Genomic DNA, 27,906 nt, shown 5'->3' with positions numbered 1-27,906 from the left:
CTCTTGCGACGCAGCGATTGCTTGCATGTCGTGCACGCCATTGCAAATTGAAAGTGCGTCGCTGAGCCCCGCGGAACGCGAGGATGGCTCCATGGGCCCAGACGAAACGCTAACGCCCGATGACGCGGAAGGCGTCGGCCGGTAAGCGTTTAGAATTTTTTTTTTCGTTGACAGCATCGCGCCGAACTGAGCGTTGCGTGTTTCGCAGGTGCCGGTGTGGCCGGTGTCGCTCGATGCCGCAAAAGACAAAACGCGGAAGAGTATCGTTTGATTACCATTCCACAACGCACCTAGCGTCGTGTTCGTTGTTTTGAAAATATATCAATTAGAAACAGGAATCATTTGTTTCTGAGAAAGCGTAAAAATGGGTTTTGCTCCTCTTAGACCTCCGTAGTATGGCCTAGCTACCACCATATGAATATTGCACGTCACGTGTCGCGTCAAGCCAATCAAAAACGAACGGTCTTTGTCGTCACTGTCACATGACATCACGTCACTTCCTGTAACAGAAATAGCCGATGCATGTCGCCATAGTGCGAAATCAAGGTAGTTTATCCCGTGAATTAAAATTATAACCGCTTCGATTTCGGCGTTGCCACTTGCGCAACAATATCGGTGCATTCCACAGTGCCATAAGAACCGATGAAAAAGACATGCTCAAATTGTGTCGCAGGGCCCCTTTAAATGTGTTAATGCTAAAATGACGACGCAGCGTATTTTTACGCTGCCAAAGTAGTATTCAAGAAGACTAAGCAGTTTTGCCACACGTCTGGAGCGGTTGTGAATATGGAGAAAAATAAGATTTGGTTAATGAGGAATAAGACCCTCTAGATCTGCTGTTATTAGTTGGAACAGTGCACCGCTCGGGCACCTTGTGCCTTTGTATCGAATACGGAACACTGGGCCACACTGCTCGTCAGCACTCACGCTTGTCAAGCGCTCCTCGCAAGCATAGAAGCACTGGCGTGGCACTGTGGTGGAAGACCCGACTGCCACGCAGAGGGCGAGGGTTGAAATTCCATCCGATCCTAGAAATTTGTTTCTCATTTATTTTTTTTATATCACGCGATAGCGGTCAAGGACACCGGCGGCGGTGGACAACTATAGCGCCAAAATCAGCTGTTGTGACCTCATAACAGCTTTCGCTGTAACAAACTTCAGCGCCGACAATGCCCTCTCTACGCCGGCCTGCGTGACAGGCGCGCGAAAATCCACTTGCGTTAATATAAACATCTCTGGTTGCCACTGTTTTCATTTTTCACACAATTTCAACATATCTTTGCTTTGGAATTCCTGCCCGAGGTACGCGCTAATACCCTAGCCTGAGATATGCTCACATTGCACGAGCTCAGTTGCTCAGGATTGCGAAGTTTTCTCGTGAACCGAAAAACGATTGAAAAAATTTCGTTTTCACTCCGGAACGAAATAATAGATAAAGTTTCCGTTACGTTTTCGTTCCGGTCCAAAATATCGTTTTTTTCGTCTTTCGTTTTCGGTTTTCGTTCGGTTCCGACACCCTGTTCAGAACAGTTGCATTTTCCGAGTGAAATTACCATGATTTCGTCATTTTTTCATGTTTTAGTTCATGTTTTTCACTAGGATGGGCAAAACTTTAAAAAAAAATTACATTTCTTTTTTTTTTCAACTTGAGAAATTCTTTTTTTTTTTTGCAGCTGAAAAGCAGTTTTTTCGAAAGGAAGTAGTGAGTGAATGCATACTCCAGGACAAGTGCCTTCGAATGTGTTCCGTGCTTACGATTCAGTTTTCCAAAAGAACTTCCTGTATGAAAACCAAAATGCTTGATCTAGAAGAGTTTGGATGAGAGCTCGTTGGTACGGATTCATCTTAAAAACACAGCGCTAATTTAAACATGGACAGAGGAAACAGCAAACGAGGAGGACGGGCGCTGACGACAGCGGGGTTCAGAAAAACATTGAAAGGAAGGGGGCTCGCAGTGTTAGCGCTGTGTTTTTAAGATGAATCCGTACCAACGAGCTCGCATCCAAACTCTTCTAGATCATCTAGCCGTCTCTACGAGCCCCCTTCCTTTCAATGTTCTTCTGAACCCCGCTGTCGTCGGCGCCCGTCCTCGTTTGCTGTTTCTTGTGTCCATGTTTAAATTAGCGCTGTGTTTTTAACAAAATGCTTGAGTGGAGTCAGCTGTATATAAGAAATTGTTGGTAACTTTTGCATGCCTCATTTTTCAGCTAAGGCAATCCAAAGATGCTGTGCACGTTTTTATTTCCCTTTGTGCTTCGGAGTGGGAGTCAGTCTCCTTAAACACTTTTAGCTCGTAGCTTCATTACACCTTGTATCTGTCCTGCCTATCGGTAAGTTGAGATGCTGAGGGTAAAGAAGGTGTCTAGCAAGCGTAGCTTTTGCGGCAACCAATACAGTTCTCTTGCACATGCGAATGGTTCTCTTGCACATTGAACCTCTCAGCCTTTGCCGCGTCCTTCGAGGAGAATCACGTGCAGGTCGACAACGGCCATGCTCGAATGGACATGAATATTATTTGTGATTCAACTGGACGGAATTGCACGGGCAAACTGTGTGGTGGAAGTGTTGAGCTAATCGCAATTGCATCGCACTCTTTGCTGTCTTGGTTTAGACTTCAGAGTCTTAGGGCTTGTGACATTGGATGCCATTCCTTCGTTTAATGCTGGCAGTATCGCACGTGCCGAAATTCTGAAATCATTAGGATTGAAGCCTGACGAAAACAGTCAATTTGCTGAAAGAAGTTGATCACAACTGACTGCAAATTGAGCTGCACGACAGCTCATAAAAGAAGCAATACAAACAAGATGACATTCAAAAGTGAAAAAAATTACTTTGGCAAGGATTACCAAGATTACGGCTACTAAACTAAATAAAACAGTTTAACAGTGTTTGTGGCAAAAGATGTTTGCTTTTCAGCTGTTTTGTTACTTATTATCTCTATTATCTCGAAACCATGTTTTTTTTTTATTACTTGGGTACAATTATTTCCCATGTACTTTGAGATAACGAGTTGATTATTTTTCATTGTTTTCTGCATAAGTGCATACAACTACTGTGTCCGAATTGAACTTATGCACTTAATAGTTTCTGTGTTAAAAAAAACTCAATATTTAGGTCCTAGCAGTAAAAAACTCATCAAAATAGTAATGTTAGTCAGATTTTAATGAACCTGGTATAGTTAAAAGAGCACACAATTGTGAAGAAAAGGACATTCCCATTATGTGGATGCCCCTTCCAGTTACAAGAAAACAGTTCCTCAACATGGTGAAAAATGCATTGGACGTATAGGGCCCTGAAACCCCAGAAACCTATCAACCATCAAGGGGCGTGAAAGCCATGTCACACACCATTAGGCCATGAAAAAGCATCCCGCTCGTAGCTACGCTGCACCAGAGTCATTCAATGCTTCTTATGGTCACGAAACTGCCGCGTCAGTTTCATATGGAGCCACCGGCCGCCGCCAGAGGCGCAGCTGTGCTTGCGAGGCGATGCGAACGCTGCTATTGCTGGGGCTGAGTGAGGGACAGCCTCGGTGTTTTAACTTTATAGATTTCCGCAACGGTCATTTTGCTTTCAGGCTTTTACTTTTAGAACTCGGCATGCATACATACATTGCTGAGCGCGTTTTTTTGTTTTTTTGTTTTAAAATGAGCACCCGGGAGGGGAAAAAAAACAGCGTCGGACGCGTTATTCGAAGGTCGCAGGTTTTGTCCCTGCCGGCGGCAAGTTATCTTTCCGTCCACTTTACTTTCTTCACATTTATATCGCCATTATTCCAAATAACATCCCCTATACTTTCGTTGGCATTACTGTCTGTTAGTTCTCATTAATATTGTGTCTAACAAAGAAAAACGAGCCTTTAAAAGTAATCTTCTTTCCTTCAGCTCAAGACATGCAGCTCGCGGTGGTATCATTCGAAAAAATACGAACATTCGGGGATTAACAAAAGAATATCAAGTTATAATTACGAACGCCAGAGCGGGGGATTTCTGAATGATTTTTCCCACCTAATGTCATTTTAGATGTACCTAATTCTCAACGCACTGGTGTTGTTGCATGTCGACCCCATCAAAATGTGGCCGCTGCGGCCTCGCAAGCTCCTTTCGTCTCAACACTACGATAGGTACAGCTTTTTAACAATTCCGTCAAATTAAACACCGTGCATTTGCAGCAAAGTGCCAGCGGTGCCAGTTCTAAACATAGGCAAAAATACGAACTGTTACACGCCCATTCGTGTGGCTACGATGTGGTATAAACAGGGCGTCGGCTATGCTCGCAGCTCTTCACAGGACGACTCACGTGGTCGTTTGCATGGTGGTCGCATTGTCAATGAGCGAGATCAAGGTTTGCGCTTCGTGAGATACGAAGGAAGTCCTTCAAAAATCCTTGGAACGGCGTCAGCCTTCAGCGTTGGCTTGTCGCGTTTCAGGGACACGAAGTCGCCGTTGATGTTAAAGTCATACGCAGTGAGAATGTCCGAGGCGTCGAAATAGTTCGCACATACACGTGTATACTTCGACTGAAAGTTAAAATCGCCACTTTCCTGCCGCGGTACGGCGCGCTTCCCTTTCTCGCGCTGCTGCTTGTCTAATGGTAAAGAAAACGGCACCCCGGCGCGCAACATCTGTTAGGCATCCTAGTCATGAGACAACGTTTACGCTAACTTAAACAGATCATATCCGCAGCAAAAGGGAGAGTTGGGCTAGTTGGTTTGCGTTCATAATGAAACAGCGCAAAAGACGAGCACACAGAAAGACTAGACAACACAAGCGCTGATCATATCCAGCAGCTTGTCTTGCACTGCGCGAGTATTTCAATACGCGGACGGCGCAGACGATCGCCTCTGTGGCGCAGCGGCGGCGCGTTGCGGCATTTTAGAGCAGCGTATGAGACTCGCCCATAGCGTGACGGCGCAGTTTCGTGACCATAAAGAGAATTGAGTGACTCTGGCTGCACCTACCACCGAATTAATGATGAGGATAGAAGACCAGTCTGAAAATGAGAGCACTTCAGATTCAACTTGAAATAAACAGCGCAAAAAAACGGACGGCAACAGAAAGGAGACACACAAGACAAGCGCTGACTTCCAACTGAAATTTTTACTGACAAGAAAAAAGCTTATAAGTGCTTGCAGGGAAAGTTAAATGCAGAAAACAGAACATAACAAGAAAAAGCAATGATAGAAAGCAGGCTAAAAATTAACAGTCACAGCAGCCGGCTCCCTGTGCTACCTTTTTTTTTATGCAGTAAATTCAGTCAGTTTGCATTGCCCCCATAGCAAAATAATGCAATGGTGGGACTAAACTTCAAAAAAAATTTTCTTGACTAAAACAAAAACTACTTCGGTTAAACTTTCTGTGGACAAAGTTGGCATGATTCTCAATCGTATGCGCTTTTCTGCTTATTTTTTCTTGGACCACCTTAGCGTGCTACAGACGTCTGAACATATGCCAATGTCGCGTTTTTTCCAAGTTGAGGATTTTACTTTAGGGCCTGTGCGCCGCACATAGGCAAAAGAAAAACTTTAGGAGATAGTACGTTTTATGGAGAGTTCTATAAAAATAATTGATGTATTTTGGTCTACAATCGCCTTTTGTAAAAAAATTCCCGCAAACGCTGCAATTTACGCAACTTTACTTAAGCGCTAAGGAGTGAAAAATATAAAGCTACTCTAAGCAACTGTCCTATAATAAAAGCGCGATGCTCTAAAAACACAAAAAAGCAAGTTTCGAATGAATGCGTGAAACGGTCCATATAGAGCGAATTTTTCTTTCGTACCTTGTTTTCACCATATCGAGAAGTTCAAATGGCGCTGACGTGCCCGAAAAATTTTTGCCGCTCAAAATATTTTGGGAAAGTACTGTAGAACTAATGTCTATATGTGCGTAATTTTCTCAGATTTTTTTAGAGAAATTGATTTTTGTCGAGCGCCCCCGGCTGGGACAGTTGGCGTGGAATGACCCTTCTACAATTTATTGAAAAAAACTTTCTCGAAAAACGTCACCAATGCTTTGCAATGTTTACAAGACACGTTTTCGCGACTGTTAAAGGGATACTGACCCAAAATCGGAAACTTTTACGAGAACTCGGTAAATGAAATCTCAGTGTGCGATTACATCAAATAGAAGTCGTCTCTGAGCAATTTTTTCAGCGGATAGTTGTATTTTCGGTGTCTCATCTTTCTACATCGCATCCTTCTACGGTGCTTTAAACAATTCGAACAGATCGGCCGTGATGTGAGCACCGAGCAGTCATTCGCGCGTACTCTGTCGCTAGAAGAGTCGTCAGTATTCAACTTCAGTTTTTCAACTTCACCGAGCAGATGTTCCATGCCCGCAGCACTTTACACTGTACGACAGCTGTTCGCGTTTCGTGCTGTAGCCGTTCACTACGCAGTTAAACTGCTCGTCAACTACAATTATCTTTTGCACAAGTAAGTCTCCGTTCCCGAAGCAAAGTGTGGGATTGGGCTAGTTGGTATTCCATTATTAAACTGCTCAGCGCAAGAAGTTTGACACGGTACACATAGAAAAGACGAGGACCAGCGCTGGTCGACTTTTCTATGTGTACCGTGTCAAATTTTTTCGCTGAGCAGCCGGTTCCCAAGCCGGCCAGTGTAAAATATTCCGCACATCTTGTTCAATACCTCGTCGTAAAATCTCTTGAAAATCCACTGCTTTGAAGGCATAGCGACAGCTGACAACTGATCGAATGTCAGTGTGATGCAATTCTCAGTCTCGGTAGCGTATGTAGGTAATCGCCTGCCTTTCGTTTTGCTGTTCTATTTCTGGCGGCTCCTCCAAATTGGGCACTGGGCTTTCGTGGGACGCCGTGCGTTTTGGGAAGGGGGGGGGGGAGTTGTGCCTAAACCCCGAACATGTTGGCTTTGAAATGTGGGGTGGAAGTGCTGGGAACAAGCGCGGCACGGCACCTGGCGCGAGTTCCCACTTTCCACGTGGGATCAAAACTTCTTGTCCCGCAACGACACGACGATAGTGCTTTACAATGTCGTCACTCTCAAAAGGAACGTCCCAGACCTTGCATTTCGCAGTAAGCTTTCTATCTTTGCGATGCAAAGCTTGAATGGCGTAGGGTCTTTTGGAGGTCCGAAGAAGTGTCGTGAAGCGGAGTCGTCGTTGCGGTAGCCACTCTTGCAGCCCGGCGCAAAGCAAGTCGGCATACCGCACCGTGAATCTGTTCGCCCTCGTTACGCTTCGTACATCATGCACGTGTCTTCGTACAAGACGCTAAGCCTGGTCAAGAACAGTCGCAAAAATGACGAGCTAAACAAAGCGCAGACGACGCTGTAACCCACGTCTGCTCGTACATCGGCGGCGCCGATCACAAGAAGCGCCAGCCGCGGGAGCTAGACGTGACTGCACCGCCACTAGTTCTCACGACCGCCACGCGGACCGCCTCTCCGGCGGAGCTTTTAAACTGAGTTTGTTCTAGTAACGTTGGCGCGAACGCGGCTAGAAAATCACACCAAGTCAGAAGGTGGTTACTTCAAGGTTGCAATTGCAAAGCATGTATTAAGTGCCAGTTATATTTAGCGGCTTGAATATATATCACCCTAATAAAGTGACAAAAACAAAGCAAACCTGCAGAACGATGTCAAAGCTTGCTGAAAACGCACAGACGTCCGTTCCGGCGTGATAAAGCAGCCTTCCCGACGCGTGAAATGCAGACGCCGAACTTCTGACAACGTGCCGAGTTCAGTTGAATTCGACCAACCGCGCAATGCTAACGGTATAACGCGAATGTGAACGTTCAACAACGACGGATAGGTCTCACGAACATGGGGAATCAAAACACAAAGTTGCTTCACGTACAACCGTAACTGGACTTTAACAATACGAGAAGACAGCGACTAATCATTACTGTAGTCGCTGCGTGCATGCGCCGAGTTACGTACCGATTCATGTAGTCGAAGCGAAAGAAAGCAATGAACTCAGACAGCCAAAATAGAAGGCGAGACAGCACTGTCAGCTATCCACGCTTGCCGCCTTTATTTCTCGTGTGACATGCCCAGGAACTGATACAGTTTCACACGTGAATCGTGCGCCTTGGTGTTGTCTGCACTGTTGTGGCAGGCCACGACACAGCAATACATTAAAAGCTCATTAATTCGACTCTTGTTAATTCGGAAAATTGGTTAATTCGGACACGCCATCTGGTCTCTGTAAATATACGCATCATTCTATGAGACTGGGCGCTCGTTATTTCGGACAGATTTGACCGGAAGTCGGATAATTCGGCGACTTTGAGGCCGCTGGTGAGGCTCGAAAACGAAAAAATAACAATTCGGAACAAAAGTGAAGCTCAAACGCAGCATCGCCATGGACATCAATTATCGACTTGGCTTGACTTGAGACTGGTTGAACTCCTTTTCCACGCGTGTGGGTTTGGTGGTGCCATTTTATTGCTTTGTTCCCGTTGGTGTATCGTTGAACGCCGTTTTATTGAGGTACAACTCAGTACGGCTCCTTTAGCTTGATCGTTGCTGGTGCTTTTGTGCTGACTTCTTGAGTGAACGCATTCTCCGCCGATGGCAACGCCGGCGAAGCGGCCCAAGTACGAGGCCAAGGACTTCACCACCAAAGTAGAAATTTTGCGTGCCCTGAAAAATGGGCTCTCCTGACAAGAAGTTGCTCCTGTGCCATGACGTCGGCAAACAATACAACGCGAGTCTCCTGAGCGCAGTTAGCATTCTTGCGTATGTGTGGCAGAACACGCCTGCGCACGCCATTACCAACTATTTCAGGCACAGTGGCTTTGTTGTTCCCGACTCCAGCGATGCCACAGTGGCCAAAGTGTCGCCGGGCAATGGTGCCAATGACGGGCAGGATTTCAGAAGTGTTATGCCTGATGCAGTGACACTCGACTACAGTCGATGACCGATAATTCGAACTCCACGGGGAACATAAATAAGTCCGAATTATCGAATGTCCAAAAAAACGAATGCGTCAGAAAAAAAAATACTTTTATTGACACTTCAGGGTCCCGGTGGCTGAAAAAAGTTGTCAATGCGTTGCTGCCCGCACTTCCACTTACGTGCAACCAAGTCCGCCTGTATCTCCGCCAGTGTGATGTGATCGCTGTACGATGACGAGCTGGTTTCGTTCGTGAAGGCAACGCGTCTGTGCGGCGCACTTAGCGGTCGCACAAAGAGGCAGCATGAATGGCGGCGCGGCGCGTTTGAATTCTCGCCTATTAAATGCGTGCACTACGCATGCAACTGCACCAGGCCACATGCACTATCGAGCAGTTGACAGAAGATGCTTATCGTAAGGCTTGTCAGCAATTGAGCCGTACTGGCGCGTTTGCCATCTGCCACCATCACGCCTCCATGCATTCCCACTGCTTATCCATAAAGACATCGCCGCACGGCGTTGTGATGGCGGCCCCTTTGAATTTCTGGCCCGCTTCACCCCATAATACTTCGTCATTGCGACAAAGCTGACTTTCAAACTCTGCTACTGTCGCAAACAGGTCGACTCGCGAAAGCGCTGGTTCGAACCTACAAGATGGTAGACGCGGCAGAGGTGGGGCTTCAATTATTGCCTTTCGGACCTGCAATTTGGGCAGAAAGTCCGAAAAATCGGACGCCGAAGAGTTTTAGCGTCCGAAATTTCCAACATTCTTGACCATTGACGTCTATGAGGCTAGTGACGGTGCCGCGAAAGCGTCCAAATTTTTTAGCATGTCCGGAAAATTGTGCGTCCGAAAAATCGGCAGTTGACTGCTATCTATCTGCCGCGTTTCGTTGTCGTTGGCGTGGCCTTCAGCGCTGGCTGTAAGGGCACCGTTGGCACCATTTAACTCAGATCTTTTGAGACAGCAGAGCGTAAAATAAAGCAAGTCTCAAGATAAAAATGAACGCGCGCGCAAAACGCTTTACCGCAGGCGCATTCAACAGGGTGGCGGCAATTGCAGCGCAGCGCGGAGACACAGGAACCGGAATGTAGGATGTTCGCGATGTCGATACGATTTTCTACAGTTGACCAGTGCCTCCAAGATCGGCATTTCCAATCACAAATCTCTGAGGCATAAAGTAGCGATCGAAATAAAGCTTCATAGATCACCAATTACCTTTCATTTTGATCTCTGCGGCCATACTTTGCATGGTACTGGTGCCGGAGGAGATAATGGCTGGCGATTCGGCGTGCGCGACAGTCTCGGACAGGGTCCGGATTACCGAATGTAGATCTCTCAGCTGTTCGAAATATCCGTCGTCTTTACACATTACTTCTATGGGATCATCGGCGGTGCCGCGCGACTGTCCGAATTATCGGTGTCCGATTTATCGGTCGGCGACTGTATTATATCGGCAATGATGATGGCGTTGCCACTGCTGGCTCTCTGACTGATGAGCAAATCGTCAAGGAAGTGATGCATGGCGACGAATCCGAGAATGAAGAGCCTGAAGAGGAGCAGCCACAGTATGAGCCACACAGGCCCCCTCGTACTGTGAAGGAAGTCGCGGAGGCCCTCGTCGTCCTTGAAGAATTTTGTTTTGGCACTGCAGACAGCATGCGAGCTGCTGAGCACCTTGAAGGGCTCAGAAAAATTGTGTCCGTGTGAATTTTAACATAAAGGTATGTTGAAAAAACTCTTGCATTTATTGTGTTTATTTTGACCCTTAGTTAATTCGGACATTTGGTCATTTTGGACATTTTTTCCGGTCCCTAGAAATCCGAATTAACCAGCCGCGCCAGAGCTTCTCGCCAGAGCCGCAGCACAGCGCTGCCATCCTTCCATAAATTTGAGCTTGGGTTCCTTATAGTTGTTGCCTAATATAACACAAAGTATACGCTCACTGTAAGTGAATAGACGTTTCTCGGCACCCATGCCTCTCGGTGCCCGTGCCGCTCAACACCAGCGAGCTACTTTCGTTTCCACGAGGCAACGCGCACTTTATCTCGCGCAGCGCGGCGGCGGCGAACTTACGAACGGCAGCATTGCGCTTGTACTGCTCGTACCGCCGTCAATCCGAACAGTTTACGCCGCACGTGCAGCTGCGCAGATGACTGCGATAAGGTTGTCGGCAGTAAGTCATAATGGCACCTTCATTGCCGGTCGCCACATTGCCTTCGTTCTCTTCTGATGCTTATCCGTGAAGTTGTCGCTGCAATCGCGCGGAAGTCATCATCACTGATCGACCGGTCTCTGCCGTTACCGAAAAGACTAGACATTTTGTTGCACACTGTGTCGTCGATGCAGTTAACTTTTATGCGCCGAAAAGTTATCGCGGTCATCGCTTATTGCATTTTATGACTTTTTGCGTTCCAAGGCGTAGGTTCATCGTAGGTGGTCGCAGCTGCAGAGAACGGTGCCAGAAAAGGTTGCCGTGCGAAAAGCTGACCACAAGGCTTCATGCTGCCTCTTTACTTCTTTCTTTTTTTTATTCCTCACTGCCGTCCTACCACTGAAGAAATGACTTGAAAGTGAGCGACCTCGCTCGCAACGCCCAAAATTAGCGTGTGGTGCTCGCCGATCTAAGGTATCTTTTCACGAGTAAACTGGAGTGCGGCATGCACGAGCACGCGCCTCTCTCATGCTTTAGAACATGCTTTAGAAGGCCTGTTTCAATTTTTTTCGCTTAGTATACGGCATATTTTGACAGCACCCGTGTATGAAGCATTCGTTGTAAAAGTAGGGGGCTTTGAAAAATGTTCGCTATATATGAACGCAATTTTAATAGGTAGCATAGGAAAATCAAAAATGCACCGAAATATGGTTGTTATAACCGATAGATCGTTATATCTGGGATCACTATTAAGTGGGTTCGACTGTATTCAAGTGTGGTAAATCATCGAATTGGGCCCTAATTATTACTTGGTTGGGATGACTTACCAACTAGCTCAACAGCAAGTTAGTCTTGTCAATTACGGTCCACACAGACATGCAACCAGCAGCGACAGAACCCCATTCACTTCTGTTGTTGCTAATTAGGTGCATGTTGCACTGGCTCACATGAGGGTCTTGCCACGATTTAAAGGGGTACTGACACAAAAATTTTTGCCTCGCGTTTTTTTGCTGCAATGTGTTGCTGGGGCCCTGTTAGTCATAACCCGGCACATCGTTTGCTGCAGCGCGCGACAGATAATTAGTTACAGGCTCCTCCTTACCGACTAGTGTCAGTTTCGGTTTCAAAAACGACAAGCCTCCGGTTACAACTATCACCACCTAGCGGGTGCAGCGCTCGATCACGTCAGCACACAGAACTGTAATGCACTTCTGCACGGTGCGCGAGCAGCCGCCGAGAAGTAGGCTGCTGGAGCAAACGCGGCAAAAAAACATGGCAGCTATGACATGATCATAACTTGTTGCAGTGTGGTCACGTGAGGGAAGTAGGGAGTCCCCAAGGGTCCCCTTTGAGGGTGTCAGTAGCGCGAGGACATACCTGCCAACCTGGCAACATAGAAATTAGTAAAACCCTCACACGGGGGGGGGGGGGGTTAGCGACAAGCTTAATCATGTCTTTGCAACCACAAGTAAAATCGGTCAGAGAGTAATCAGCAACAACTCAATTGGGCAACAATTTATTTTTGCAGTGACTTTGCTGTTGCGGACTTTGCCCTCTTGAGAAAGTTCTCCGTGTAATTCTGCTCAAAGCAAGTTCCACTCTGGTGCGCTTTCACCATCAGCAGGCTCTCGAGAGATTTTTCACAGAAAGATGAGCGAAACTCCATTCGAGTTTTGTTGACGGTGCTGCATGTTCTCTCACATTCCGCATTACTGTGGGGAATGGAGAGAATGCCCAGCATAACCACTGAAATTCTGTGGAACCTGAGGGATCCATCAACACTTCGAACAGCTCCCAAACGTTCCCACTGTACGTCGCACCTGGGCTCCTTCAAAATGTCTGCTGGAACATTGTATGCTTGTAAACTAGTAAACTCCACTTCGAGCTCACCGACTGCCTTCTCTTTTGATTCGCCACTTTGCTGTGGCAAAAGAGCAGGGAACACAGTAATTAAATGTCGTACACTGCTGAATGAAGCAGTCTCCAATGACTGCACTTGGGCAACCTCGGCCATCTTGAGGTTGATGTCTTCCAGTGGAAACTTACGTCTAATATAATCACATGATGTTGTAAAGTACAGACGTACAGCTGAAAAGAACTGCTCTTTCTCACTTGAGCTCAGTGTTTCAACAACAGAGAGGGTTATGCTGCCAATGCCAAGGTCTTCATCACCTTTCTGATTCTCCGCAGCTCCATAGGAAACTTCCAGCAATGAATTGCATTATTTGAGAACAGAAGGCCGCACAAATCTAATGAGCAGATCCTCAAGAAGGCGGTTAAAGAAGCCCCTTAGTACAGTAGAACCCCGCTGTTACGTTCCTCACTGCTGCGTTTTCCCGGCTGTTACGTCGTTTTCCGCCGGTCCCGGCATAGCTCCCATAGGATACAATGTATTGGGAACCCTGCTGTTACGTCGTAACTGTCGGACCGTTCCCGTATGATACGTCGCGAAGTGCGCCCGGAGCCGACCGAGTGACTACCAAAGAGAGCGGCCATGGCGCATTTTCACGCAGCTTGGCCTCGTTTGACCGTAATATTAGCCGCATGAGAGGCGCAAGCAACAGAATCTTTCAATTGATGCAAACAAAAGCATGGCCTTCGAGATTCAAATTGCAAAGATGGCGTCTATGACGTAACTGCTCGCGAAAGCAAGGCCTTCGAGATTGGCATTTACTATTGACAAAAGCATAGCCTCTGAGATTTGCATTGCACAAACATGGCGTGTATGACGTAATTGCTTGCGAAAGCAAGGCCTTCGAGATTGGCATTCACTTCTGCCATCGCGTTGGCGTAGACTCATCATCATCGTTATTTGTCGGAGAACGGGAGGAGTTCCGAGCTGGTTGGAGCTCGCATGGTCGTGCGTGCGGTTCGCGGTCGGACTCGCCGCGCCGGTCGTGATTGCGTGTGCTTAGTTTTTTCATGCCTACAGCTGTTGGTGTTAAAAAAATCACATACGTTGATTACATTTCTGTGGATAAGGCCGTCCTAAGCTCCGCGTTTCTATCCATTGACTAGATCGCGGCTGAGCGCGCCAATTTTCGTGCTGCTCGTAAGAATTGAAATAAAATTCTGTACCACTAAATATTTTGCCGTTTTTCCTGTTTTTCGGCTCTTACGTTTCCCGTCTCTTACGTTTATTTCCTACGGTCCCTTCAAAAACGTATCAGCGGGGTTCTACTGTACATGAATATGAGGAGCCTGTTCTTGAAGAAGGCAGTTTGTCCTCTCAAAAACCGGCACTATATTTTGCAAGAAGAGACAGCACGCCCTACTTAACTCCGATGACAAAAAAAAAAAACCGGCCCTCTTCACGAGTGACGAGGCTGGTTTGTTCGGATTCTGTGGTCTGAAGCTTCATCTTTTTGGCTTGAGGTGCAAGATGAACACTTTTTCTCTTAAGTGGGACTTCGTCAGCGTCGGTGCTTTTTCCAAGGCCTACAGAAGACTTTTGGGTAGGTGCAGAGTTCTTGGAGGTTTGTTGAGAAGTCTTTGGAATTCGGTAGGACTCCAAAAACAAGCTGCTTATTACACTTCCTCGCTTCACACACAAAAAAACTTGGAAGTGGCTTCCACTGATCTAGAAGTCTCTTTAAACACTTTCCCAACGAAAGCCAACGTGTTGGCGAATGCTTCAACATCTTCCTCACCTCGACGTCATGCATTTCCTGAAACTCCTTGAATCGGTCTTTCCGCTTCGAACTTTTTTCAAGGCAAAAAAAAATGTCAAATCAAAGCTTCATCAACCTTTAGGGGAAGACATGGTGCTTGTTTTTGCGCGGCCAAGTTTATCAGATGGCACGGGCAACCGACCCCAATCAACGCTGGTTGAGCCTCTTTTCAACACCGTTGACACGCTGTTTTTCTTCCCGACCATGACATTGGCGTTGTCCGAGGACATGGCCAACAAGTTCTGAGCAGGTAAATTCCGGGACCTCAACGCGTCCAAAATTAGGTGCCCGATCTTCTGCCCAGTAGCTTCGCCTTTAATTGTCCCGAGGCAAAGAAGGCGACTTTCCACTCGACTAGTCTCTTTCACAAAATACGTCGCCACAATCGGGTAAAGCTGCATGTCCCTGTTGTTGCTACCATCCACAGCGATTGAAAATACCTGCTGTTTGAGGGCATCCATCAAAGGCGTCTTGGCGTTGGCAGCCATTTCTCCAACAATTGCAGTTGTCTTTGTTCGGCCACAGGCGTAGCGTTTCGCTTCTTCACACTTGGGAAACATTTTTCTGAAAAGTGGCCCAGCGTGATCGCTGACACTCAGCGGAATGTTATGTTCCACTAAGAACGCCGTGAACAGACACTCTGCCCGAATAATACTGAAGTCACTGTCAGCACGCACAAAACTTGCCAGGCTTGGCTGCTTGTCGGCATCTCGCACGTACCCGTGGTGCTTTTTCGGTGCAATGTGCATCTTGATGTCGGACTTTCCACCATGGGAAATGTTCACGTCACAGGCACACGTGGTGCAAATACCAAACTTCTCCCCTTTCTTCGACGGCACGAAGCATGGGAATTCCGTCGTGTACGATTTCAAGAACACTTGGAAGTACTGTCGCGGCTTAGAACCTGACATTGTACTGCGAAGCTGCTACGGCTTAAACACAGCAGTCCTACAGCGTCGGACGCGGCAACCGGTCACACGAAAAGCAACACAAACAGTGTAGTCTTCACCGCCGACCCGCGAACAAAGCTAACTGCCACATGCTTGCGCCTTGCGCTTTCCGTATGCGCCAAGGAGGTATGGATTCGTAGCGACCCCCCGAGAAGACGACAGAAGTCGGTAAATGTTGAAGCTGCTGCTGATGATGATAACACGAGTACAGTAGACTCTCATTAAACAGAACCTGAAGGGACCCGGAAAATATGTTCCGTTTAACAAGAGTTTCGTTTACTGAGAGATGAACTGGGTTAAAACATTCAGGTATGAAACCAATCATGCTAAAGGCAGTTGTTCCATTTAAGCAGCAATTCTGTTTAAGAGATTTCCGTTTACTGAGAGTCCACTGTACGTATTGTCCTCCCCCAGAGGCGGAAAGTACCACAACGCCGTTTCCGCGGCCTCCACGACTAGCTACGGCAATGCGCAGTAGCTAATCGTGAAGCCCATGCTGTTTTAATAGATTTTTAATTTTTTTTTATCGGAAATGATATATTTTCTGTAAATTTTCAGGTAACATTCGTAAAATCGTAAGCGAGGTCGAAATTCGTACATTTTACAGAAAATTCGGAAGAGTTGGCAGGTATGCGAGGATGTCGATCGCTCACACAAACTTCAAAATTCACTTAAAAAACTTCCAAGCTATATTCGCTATTGGTATTTTGCAGATGATATACTACACATGTTCATCGGAATCGATCCCGCAAGCTATCTCAGCCGCGAAATATTGTTTCAGTACCCCTTTAACATTCAATACAGGCACACAACAGGCAACCCACACCTCCAATGAATGACAAAAACAGAAGTTAAGAAAAAAACGGAAAATTAAGTGTCTGGGTCAGTGTAGCACTTACCACAAAAACCTGGTTGACGCTGTCCGAAAGCATTCCATCGTCCGGACTGTCGATGGGTGTCTGCTTGGTGAACTTGGTGTCGAACTGTGACACGTCCTCGTCGCTCAGCTGGGCACAAATAAAAGACCAGTGTCACTACGAAGCGCTAAAAAAGATTTTTGTGCGACAAGTGATGTTAATCTGAGTCACCATTTTGCACACACGGCGTCACCTGTCTTTCAGCTAGCATTGATATCACCTTGGAATGTGTGGTCAGTTGCCTGGTTACTCGCTGAGCGAGGATGCTGCAGTGGAATAGCCTCATCAACTTCTCTCAACACTACAGGTTGTAACAATAGTACACTTAAACCTCATCACACAAAGTTGCATCTGACATGAAAATAACTTCGTTATATCCGAAAATTCGTTATATTCGAACCACTGTATCTATGGCAAAACTATTCGTTTACTTTGTTATAACCGGTAATTCGTTATACCTTTGTTCAGTACATTGAGGTTTGAGTGCACTTTCCTGCACCTTGACTGAATTCAGATTAAATTCTGATATCAACCGGAAGATGTTTTTATCTTTCTGTGGTCCATTTCATGTGCAGTTCTCTTTTTATCTAAAAGGAGGAGTTAGCAGCACTTTTTACCCTATGCTAAAACCGGAGAGCGAATATGAGAAGATATTACGCAGACTAATAGCAGTGAGATAGCGGCAGTCTATATCTGATTGGTGGGGGATCATGAGGGAGAAGGCTTCAATTGACACAGTAAGCCTTACCAGTTGTGGCTTGATGGGGGGTTCCACGCGCCTTGCCAGCACATCTTCCCAGTTGACGTGCCGGAAGAAGGGGTGCACCTTAATGTCGCGTGCATCGCCAGGTCCACTGCCCAGCCGCTGGAGCACATTGCGCCTCAGCAGCTACAGCAGGAAGGCACACGCACATCATCACTCACACTGCATTTCTTTTTGTAATGGCAATGCTAGAAGTGATGCTTCCCAAGCACCAAAAGACAGCTACTCAAGAAACAAGTACCAGAATATGGTAACAATGTCGCAGACACACTCGGTGCCGAGTCTTGCAAAATCTCATGAATGTGAAACTCTCCCTGTGAGTGGTTATCCAGAAACATCGCCCAAGGAAACCTCGCCTCCGCTAATGACGCTGGTAAGTCAAGAAAATACGATTCTCAGAACAGAGGTGCATTCTTTCTTTTTTCACTTATCTCAGTTTACATTCATGGTAATCCAGATAAGGTTCAGGGGAAGATGGAAGCGATGAAAGATCTTTCAATGCACGCAGAGGTGCAGCAAGGAGTGCAGAGGCATTGCCAACGTTCTCACATGCGCAACCTTTGCTTCATCACAAATGCTGCAGGAATGGACAACACAGGGCTTTCCTTTGTGCCATTCCTATTGCCGACACGGTACAGGATTGCAAAACGCGTTTGACTTTTTTCAGTCCGGTGCGATACTGGCTTGTCCGAACCATGGTGCGAGCCGTGGTGGGAATAGACAGGAGACACTTTGAGCTTTCAAACCGTACCAAGATGGCGGGGATCACCGGCGGGAAAGACAGGAGATGCCTCCGTGAAATCCGGTTTTGGTGTGATTTTGAGCTCCCTTCAAGTCGACCTCACTAATTAAATTACTTTTGTGGGCCCAGAGTGGTTTCAGCTAAACTGCTTTGATATAGCATAGATAAAATGAAGCATAGATAAACGCATTGAGGATGCCAAAAATGGCACTTCCTTTTTCCCCAATCTTTTTTGTTGTCTTTTTCGCAATCTTCGCGGTCCCCCACATATGTACCATGCCGTTCGTAAAGCAATTACTAATGTAAAGCAACGTGAACGTGTGCCATTATAAAAAGATGGGCCTTCTTCAGCCCGATTCTTTGGTCGTGCATGATTCCTTGGACTTGGGGAGGCCAGTATCGGACAGTAAAGGCCAACCTTTAGTGGGTGTAAAAGCCCACTTATACTAGTCCTTTCCAAACGCCCTTTCCGTCCTTTACAGCAAGTTCTGCTGTGGCCACAAGCACCACATAAAAGTAATGAATGCCCCAGTGAAGGACACTGCAATCTACAACAAACAAAGTCAACATGCATGAGATAATTTCAGGTCGAGAACTACATTCTTTTTTGCTGGTTCTTGTTTCACTCAATTGCCTGTTTTGACTGTTTTCTAGCTTTTTTGAGGTACCTCCCATGTTTGCTTTTAAGATTGTTGGGAGAAAACGAGTGTATTCGTGTTTCTGTGCCAAGTTAACAACATACTCCTACACGCGTGCATTATCATAGCCTGCAGCCATTCTTCAACACCCCTCACCTTTCTTAGGAGATCCCTTGCATCGGGTGTCAGGTAAGGAGGCAGGTTGAGCCGACAGCGCAGGATCTGCAACAGCCGGTGCGAAACACGTAAATCTTACTTTACCACAAAAATGTCACAACTATGCTATTTGGTAGTTGTTTCGTAATAATCTCGAGAGGTTTTAAAACTATAATGTCCCCATTTTATTACATGCTCAAACAATTTTTTATGTATAGTTGAATACTACCAGAACGAATGCCAATACAGTTAAATTTCTGCCTTTACGAAAAATTTCGGATCTCCTATCGGCTGCCCAAATGGAAAATAATACGAAAAAGATATTTTCACACAGATTAACAGTCCTAGGCATTTCCGCTTTTTTCACAAATGCAACCAGATATAGGAGGGGCACTTGCTCAGGATTACTCAAACATTTTTTTTGGCATCTTGAGCAAGTTCATGAGAGCTCACAGCTTCCTCTGAAGTGCAACTTTGTTGCAAAACCTGCACAACTAAGATTGTTTGCAAGATACCAAGCATTCTAATCAAGCATTTCCTTGAGTTTTTATGTACTCTTAAAAATTTCCTCACATATATTTAGTTTGTCATAGTAATTATACGTTCGCTGTATTTCAGTTTTGTTCCTTGAATATGTATGATACTTCTGCTGTTTACTTTTTCTGTACCAGACTGCTAATTATTATAACCTTGTTTGTATTGGACCCATCACTAGCTGCTTAGGCTATGGGTCCCAGTATCTATGTACACATTTTTCATATTATTGTGCAATAAAATTCTCCTTTTGATTTGATTTTATACGACTGGCCTTATTGGAGAATTGCGATTCCTTGAAACATAGGTAAAAGAGCACTGCATTTAGTAAAATCGCTTCTACAGCTACTCATGTTTATCACTTGCCACACTGTGACAAGGAAATGTTCGGTGCAGTACGAAAAACTAACCATGCTGCATAAAGCACAAGATACAGTGTGCTAGGCTACAATTCTGTGTACACAATTATGTGTACATTGTAAGTGAGCATACACTGCTTCAACAAAATGGTACCTACTTTTTCTATTGTCTTTTTCCTGTTCTCTGCTGTGTAGGGAGGCTGGAAAGAATTAAACAAGTAACACATTACAATCACCTCAGTGGACATCGGAAGTCGCAGAAAAGCAATGCATACTACTAGGGCTAAGGTAATCAACACCTCAGACCGCACAACTAGACTTCTACAGTAGACGCTCAGTAAACAGAAATTTCTTAAACGGAATTGCTGCTTAGTTGAAACAACCAGCTCTAATATGACTGGTTTCGTACTTGAACTCTGCACCTCTGTTCATCTCTCAGTAAATGGCGCTCCTGTTACACAGAACATATTTTCCGCGCCGCTTTGGAATCTGTTTAGTCAGAGTCTATCGTACATCTAACATGCAAGCACGAACTCGCCCGCAAAAAAGTTATTGTGCTCCATATCTCAAGCTTTAGCCAAGATGTCACCCCTTTTCTATTGACGAATAGAAAAGACATTTTGCAAAGCTTTTTTTTTTTTGAATAAGCAGCCCTGAAGGTGAACCTTTATAACAGGTCGATGTGTGGGCACGCTGCCACTGCTATCACATTGCATTCCAAGTGGACGACAGCCTCGAAAGCACGTATCAACTGTAAAGAAACAGGCAGCAGCATTCACAAGCAAGAACACGAGGACACTCACCGCTCCTGTGAGCATGTCGTACATGAGAGCACCTAGACTCCACCAGTCGACTGCCTTGGCGTGACCAGTCCTTGTAAGGATTTCCGGAGCCCTGCGTCGCACATTTGACATCGGGTGAGGAGGTGCTCAGACGTGCAAGGGGGCTACATCGCAAACAGCCCATGTAGTATAGTACTACAGTACTATACTACAGTATAGTATAGTATAGTATAGTATAGTATAGTATAGTACAGTACAGTACAGCACAGCCCACGTAGTATAGTACTCTAGCTGAGCCCACTTCACCGATCACCGACCAGGTCTCAGTGGCCATTCCTTTGAATACAACACTGTGAAGATTGAAGCAGTGCACAGTTGCACGGTGATATGATTATCATTGAACCATGAAAATCAAATGCTATTCTGAAATGTATCGTAAACATGCGAACTTCCATTTAGAAAACTAAATTAAACAAGAGAAACTGCGTAATTTTGAAAGCAGCATATCCACAAGCGCATTACATTGACAAAGATCCCACAAGACTGGAATGAGATTGTGTGTTTATGGTACACAGCTCGTACGTCCGTGTACTATATAAGCGGGGATCAAATGCCACAGTTCCAGGCACATTCCATCTGTCACAAGGTGAAATCTGACGCTTTAGGGTAATAGCTATCATGATGTGGTAATTCGCACACGAACCAGCCAGCGGTGCGTCTCTTCAAAGCATAAATAATGCACTGCAAGCTGTCGTGCTCACTTAATTTAAGCTAGCTCTCAGTAAAGTGTGCAGCAAGTACTTGCGTTACATGCCTATCTAAGATCTGCACATTATGCACCACAGCACACCATTGCCAAACATGACTAAAACACTTTTACTAGACTTTATTGCTTTCCTTGTGTTAATCACCAACTTGTTCATATATCCCGGGTTGAGGTGGCATGTTAATTAAACCTGCCTCTACCCGTGACTTTTAAAAGGGGCCCTGCAACACTTTTTGAGCAGGGTCAAAAAGCGCTGCCAATCGGTAGTCAAGGCTCCCGAGAACATGCGAGCCAAATATTATAGCAAAGCGCGCGGCCTGGAATTTACAATAAATTCTCAAAATCAGCTGAAAATCGCTCCCTCTTCTCTCGACAAACAATGTAATAGTCCGCAAAAAATGACGCGATTGTCGGCAGTTCCACCATTGGCTGATGTTAGAATCACGATAACACCCTCATTATTACCTTCATTATTAATTTTGAGTTCAATAAGTAGATAATATGTATGTTTATATTGTGTTATGCCGTTAAAACACCGAACAAACATTAATATTAGCACTTCCGGTCTCACCGACAGCTCGTCTGCTCGTAGTTGCGTGGTTGAGTTTTCTTCACCACGCGCAGTGCCGAAATCGTGAATATTTCTGTGCTTTTGACCATCACCGGTTGTCGCTGAGAGTGGCAGCCATTCGAGTGTTGCCTCGTCAGCTGGGAACTGCATCGTCGGCACGTTCTCACGACCGACCGAGGAAGGGGTGCAGCATTTCTCCGATAACAATGCTGGCGCCGGCTAGTTTAGGATACCTGTGTTTGCTGTATGGCGAGAGTCCCGTTCGCTGTCTGTTCAGTGTGTCATCGAGCCGTACCTCGGCGTATCCTCCCCGTAGTCTCACCACGTTCCCGAGAAACTGCGACACAGCAACCAAGCAGACTCGCATTTTCACGGTAGCTGCAGACAGCCGGGGGATGGGTCCGCACTGGCCCGATGCCCCACGATCCTTTCTTCTAGTCTTTAGTTCTTTGTTGTCAGCCCGCACTCACTGTGCGGCAGCATTCGAAGAGCAAACAGCATCGAAGTACCGCCACTGGGGGGAGGGCGCACGCAGCTTTGCCGTGTTGAATACGATTCAAGCGCGAGCAGTGCGACGAGGCGGTGTATCTGAGTGTGGGTCAAAACCCATCTCAGCTGTCATTCATTCCAAACGCGCACGCAGGTTTGCATCCATGGTGGGCAGAGCGATGAAAACACTACGGCAGTTCGACGTGCCCACCCAACATTACCAAACCGACTCGCAGTTTTCAAGCACGCGCGATACACGGTGCGATGGGCTCCGCTCGACGACGACCATGCAAGCCGATTAGAAGTGGCGCCACAGACTACGTGGTTGCGCTGAGACGCCAGAGAGAAAAAATGAAGAAAAAAAATGCCGCCAGCGCTGACGTAACTCTTGGGAACTTCCTCGCAGCTGCGCCCTCCCTCTCTACACGCCCCGCGCGCTGGCGCCGTAGGGTGGAGGGAGAAAGCTGCGGAACGTGATTTTTATAATTTGGTAACACCACTTAGACTTTACGGATTCGAAAAATATTTGCGGCATATGACTCGCGAAGAGTCATACGTCAGTAATGAGACTACAGTAAAACCTCGTTATAACGAAGTTGAAGGGGGAGTCGTAATTACTTCGTTATAACCATTAGTTCGTTATAGCCAATATCCATTTCTACCGACAATTAGCACGCAAGAGAGGATGTACTGACCACCAAATCCCACAGCAGCCCACCACGCAAACGGAAAACGGCCGTTGCACGGAGAAAAACTAGCAAAAGAAAAAAAAAGAAAGAACAGCAAAGAACTGCTACTTTATTCACGCCAAACTCGGCACACCAGCTGGCGGCTCACTTAGCAGAAAAATAGTCCTTAATAGACTCCTGCCGTGTCTTCCTCAGACGGATGATGGCTTTTTCGGCCGCTGCCGCTATGTCGAGTCCGTCCTCACCGTGATCGTAAGCGGGCCCGAAGAAGCGGCGCAGCAGGTCTGCCGCATCCAGCGCTTGCGCGGACGTCGGAACATCGGGTTCACGAACTCCGGGCTGTCGTCGACAGATTCGTCACTGTCGTCATTCGCCACCCCTGTCACCGCGCGCACAATTTCAGCCTCTGTCAGCTCTTCGGTTGTCACCGCGTCAGCATCGGCACTGACGTACGTGCAGAAGGTGTCGCAGTCGGGCACAACTCCGGCGTCAACGAGAGCGTCCCACGACGCCAGGTCTTGGTCACCCGCGGCACCGTCATTGGCGGCAGCACCGATATCTTCGCTGTCACCGCCGCTGTTGACGCCAAATGAGGCATGCTCGAAGCAGTTGGCGATCGTCCTTGCTGTTACAGACATCCAAGCAGCCTGTAGCATCTCGATCACCATGTAGAGGTCGATTGTAGTCTCGCGCTTCATGCTCATATTGAGTAGAATTCGGTCGATTACACGCTTGCGGTACCGTGCTCAACGCTACGCTGAAATCGCCGGACGGGCATCCAACATGATCATAGCACCGTCTCCGTCATTTTGTTCTCGTTCGAAGGAGGCGGCGCCAGACCCGTGCTGCGCCGAAGCACAGGACCACGGGGAGGAGGTTCTGCAATGCGTGTACCACGTGGTCTACAGCGCCAGCTACGGGGTGCCCGTCATGTACTTCAACGTTTGGAGGCGCGGTGAGTTATTTTATACCTTGCTCACGTAGAAGCCGCGTCACGCATGCTGTCGAAAGAACGTCCCACATTCTCCGACACAACCGCGGGTGGCGCTCGCTACACGCCCGCTCCCTGTCAGACACCAAATTGGATTCCTACCTGCCCGGCACCAGATGGCGTTTATAGCCACTTTTATGAATCGCATATGCCCGTTGTCACTAGCCTGGATTCGTACATTATTCTATAGCTTCTATATGTATGTTCTCTTTATTTGTATACTGTGCAGTTGCATTTCTACTTGCGTTATATATATCCCCTCTAAACTAGTCTACTCTATAGCGTATATAAGCGTATAAAAGCGCTTACATCTCAGGCCCTCTCACCCCTGAAGAAGCCTGTCAGGCTTTGTAACGTCATGTATCTTGAAATAATTCTTGGTTGGAGTTTTGTCTTTTTCCCTTTTGTGTTGTGTTAACCCAACCTCTGCCGAACGTCTACCTTTGATACTCTATAGTCCCATTGTCTATAGCCATGGTCATTCCTCATACCACTGTCCATGACTTCAAGCCTCCTCTATCCTTATGCAGTGAACCTCTAATTTGTTTTCACGTATCTAGTAGTCGTAACCAACTCCTCATCCCCTCTCCTATTGCCCCCATCTTTGGCAATGAAGTTTCTCACGGGCTTTTTGTGATGCAGACGGCAGCCTGCTTCCACTGAGCGACGTGTGGTCCCTGATGCCGGAACGGCTTTCAACATAGCCGCCATCTGCTCGATTGTAATCGTTTCACGCTTTCGTTTGCCATTGCTGTTGCCGTCGTCCATCTCCTGTCTAGCGGCAGGAACCGAGAGAGACGCTGTTCTGATGAACACGCAGCGAACGACAAGCTATAAGGCGCGCGACCACGCCGCGCGGTCGCGCAGTTGGCGCAGTCGCCGCGTCACCGTCCACGCGCGCAACAGGAGAGCGGGCGGGTCCACGAGTTCCGCGGGAGAGGGGAGGCCGGGTGACGTGCGCGGGTGGGTCCACGAGTTTCAGTGGAAGGGGAGGCAGGCAGATGAGCACCCTCGCGCGTGTTGGCAGGCGGCTCCTCGGGAGCGCGAGGCGCGAGTTTTGAATTACCGCATCCGTGATGGCACGTAAACCGTCGCGCGCTATAAGACATTGACTTGCCGGCTACCAAAATGGTCAGTAAATGCTCGGTGGGGAAAAAAAAAAAGGTTCGTTATATCCATTGCAAGGAAATTTTAGCTTCGTTAAAACGAGGTTTTAAATGCATGGGCATCTATGGGAATTTCAAGGGGAATTACGATTGCTTCGTTATATCCATTAGTTCGTTATATCCCGCTTCGTTATAACGAGCTTCTACTGTATTCCAATATAACTCAGAAAGGTGTTGCAGGGCCCCTTTAACCTGTCTTAAGACTGCCGTGTTCGTGAACTGTGCAATCATAAGCACATGTACCTAGAAATCATCATGAAGTTCCATGCTGACCGTGCCAATTCATGTGAGTCTACAATTGTAATTTTCGTTGCAATTTCAATTTCACTACTTTCGTTTTGTAGTCGACAATGAGAGCCAGCAGCATGCACGACTCTACAGAAACATTTGAAGGTCTAGTAATTCAAAACTAACGTCACCACAGTGGGAAAAGAAGCGGAAATATGACGCGCCCTTTGCCGGACCACAGCATGCACCCCCAATCATGATAAAGATCAGCAGGCAAAATGACAGCACCTCAGACACTCGAGAACTATTTTTTGTTTGCATGCTCCGGTGCAAACCACGAGCTGGCTCAGTGTCACCATGAGTCGAAAGCAGGCAGACAAAAAATGTGGCACTTTCTCAGAAGACTGAGAGAAGCTTCTGCGTTTGCTCTAAACAAGTTCACAGCTGTAACTTGTCATATCCAAGATGTGCTGCTGCGGACTTTATAAAAGTTACTGCCATGCCATTTCCATTTGTAATAACAAAGCGTTCACTCTCATTAATAAACAGAGCATAATTATGATCTTTATAAGTGGGCCCAACTGTGCCAGCAGCGGATGCAGAGATGGTTGCCACTCACATGTACTCTATTGTCCCACAAAACGTGTGCGTCATGGCACCGTCCTGGATTGACTCCTTGCAAAGCCCAAAGTCTGTCAGCTTCACGTGGCCTGTAATGAGCAATGAATAAGGTAAGACTGCACAATTTCTGCAGGTGCACAAACAACGTTGAAAGCCTTGCACTTCGATCCTTGATGAACAAAGAAATCGAGATGGTGGGAAATAATGCTCCCAACTTAATAATTCTGAGGTTTTACCAGCCAGAACTACAATTTGATAACGAGGCATGCCATGGTGAAGGCTTCGGATTACCAATGACCAATTGGGCTTTATTTATTGTGTGCTTAAGCCTAAGCACAAATGCATTTTTGTATTTCACACTCACTCAACCTGTGACCATGGGCTCAGCCACACGCCATCCAGCTATTGTGGCACGTTATTTTCCTTTTCCATATTCACTCAATTCTAACATCCACATATATCCCCCAAATACAATGGAACCTTGATTATACGTCCCCCAGTTTTGTGATGACCCGCATTTTATGACGAATCGGTTTGGTGCCCCCGTAGAAATAATGTATTAAAAACTTCGATTATACGACGCAATTTTATGCCAACCCAATATCGTATGATGAATCTCCGGTACCGCCCGAGAAAAAAATAACCTCTTTTTACTTTAATGTAATGGCCACCAGATATTCGTCGGTGCAAACAAAGAACTTACGTGCCCCTAAGTTGACGATAAGAAAAAAAAAGAAAGAGTGACACAGATACACTATCCATTCTTAGAATGGAACACTTATTCTCCTGGCAGTCCATTTTCTTTTGTGATCCAATTTTCCTCGCTTTAGGATCGCTCCTGGTGCCTCGATCGTGGGCTTATTTCAGGGCAATTACCAAGACAAGCTCGATCTACACGGAGTAGCTTCAGCTAGTCGACAAGATCGCCTTTGAGACATGAATATTTTCCCATTTTCGGTCCATGGAAACACTTCCTGGTCGACATGCGGCTGAACATCTCCCTTTGTTTGCCGCACTCGCAGTCGCAGTCCTCAGGCATGCAAAAAGGGGGCGACGCAGCTATCTGCAATGCGTAAAATAACTTTTCGTTGACGTAAGTGTTCATAACAACAGCGGCACTTCACCACTTACACTTCAAAGCGGTACAAATATGACGCACACAGTCGCGCACGAAATCATCCCATTAGAACTTGCAACAAAACGCACCCTGTCACCATTACCTGATGGTGATGACACTGTGTCTGACTCTTCTGATGGGAGGCTGTTGCCAACACGGTTTCGGTTTCATTTTTCTACGTGGGCAATTTTTGGTCTCATTTTATGGGAAAGAAGATGTGCATTAGATTCGATTATTTTTTAAAAGTTGAAAAATAAAGACTCAATCACACCTGCTCCAATTAAATTGTTTGTCGTTTTTAAAGATAATGTAATTACCTTTTTTGGAGAAGTGCAGGGTCATTCCACAGGCTTATTCAGGCAGTCTGTACCCATCTTTTTCGGCAAGACTGAGCGTCACTGCCCATATTCTTAATTTTTCGATTAGTATACAATGCCCGAATTATAAAACGGTTTGTGTGGTCCCCTCAAAGTTGTATAATGGGAGTTCGACTGTAGTCGGTAAAAATTGCCTCCCTGTTAAAAATCGAATGGAGAACAGAAACTGATTTTCGGCATTGGCAGCCTGCCAGAGGCATGGTCATCACTATTGTAATCACAAAATTGTGACAGAACATAACTACAATAGAGTAGTTTGGCAACAACGCTAGTGTTACTAGCAGGAAAAAGCATTCGAATACAAATGGAATTTTACGCAAGGAAGCCAGTGGGCAACGGATTGGCTTCAC

At 46.4% G+C, this 27,906-nt stretch overlaps 1 protein-coding gene across 4 annotated transcripts in view; it reads right to left on the bottom strand.

Annotated features, from left to right (window-relative positions):
- LOC119391088 (ribosomal protein S6 kinase beta-1) overlaps window positions 1–27,906 on the bottom strand; it is a 109,255-nt gene that overhangs the window by 37,406 nt on the left and 43,943 nt on the right. For all 4 annotated transcript variants that reach the window (XM_037658767.2, XM_049415042.1, XM_049415040.1 and 1 more), the window contains exons 8-13: window positions 26,061–26,151; window positions 20,563–20,653; window positions 19,918–19,959; window positions 18,867–18,932; window positions 17,316–17,456; window positions 16,550–16,657 (exon numbers count right to left, since the gene is read on the bottom strand). In XM_037658767.2, coding sequence (XP_037514695.2) covers window positions 16,550–16,657; window positions 17,316–17,456; window positions 18,867–18,932; window positions 19,918–19,959; window positions 20,563–20,653; window positions 26,061–26,151 — 539 coding nt within the window. The remainder of the gene's footprint in view (window positions 1–16,549; window positions 16,658–17,315; window positions 17,457–18,866; window positions 18,933–19,917; window positions 19,960–20,562; window positions 20,654–26,060; window positions 26,152–27,906) is intronic.

This window comes from Rhipicephalus sanguineus, chromosome 4 (genome assembly GCF_013339695.2).
Source record: "Rhipicephalus sanguineus isolate Rsan-2018 chromosome 4, BIME_Rsan_1.4, whole genome shotgun sequence".
Classification (NCBI taxonomy): domain Eukaryota; kingdom Metazoa; phylum Arthropoda; class Arachnida; order Ixodida; family Ixodidae; genus Rhipicephalus; species Rhipicephalus sanguineus.
The sequence above is the reverse complement of the archived record's forward strand: the minus strand, read 5'-3'. Positions and strand labels throughout refer to the sequence as shown.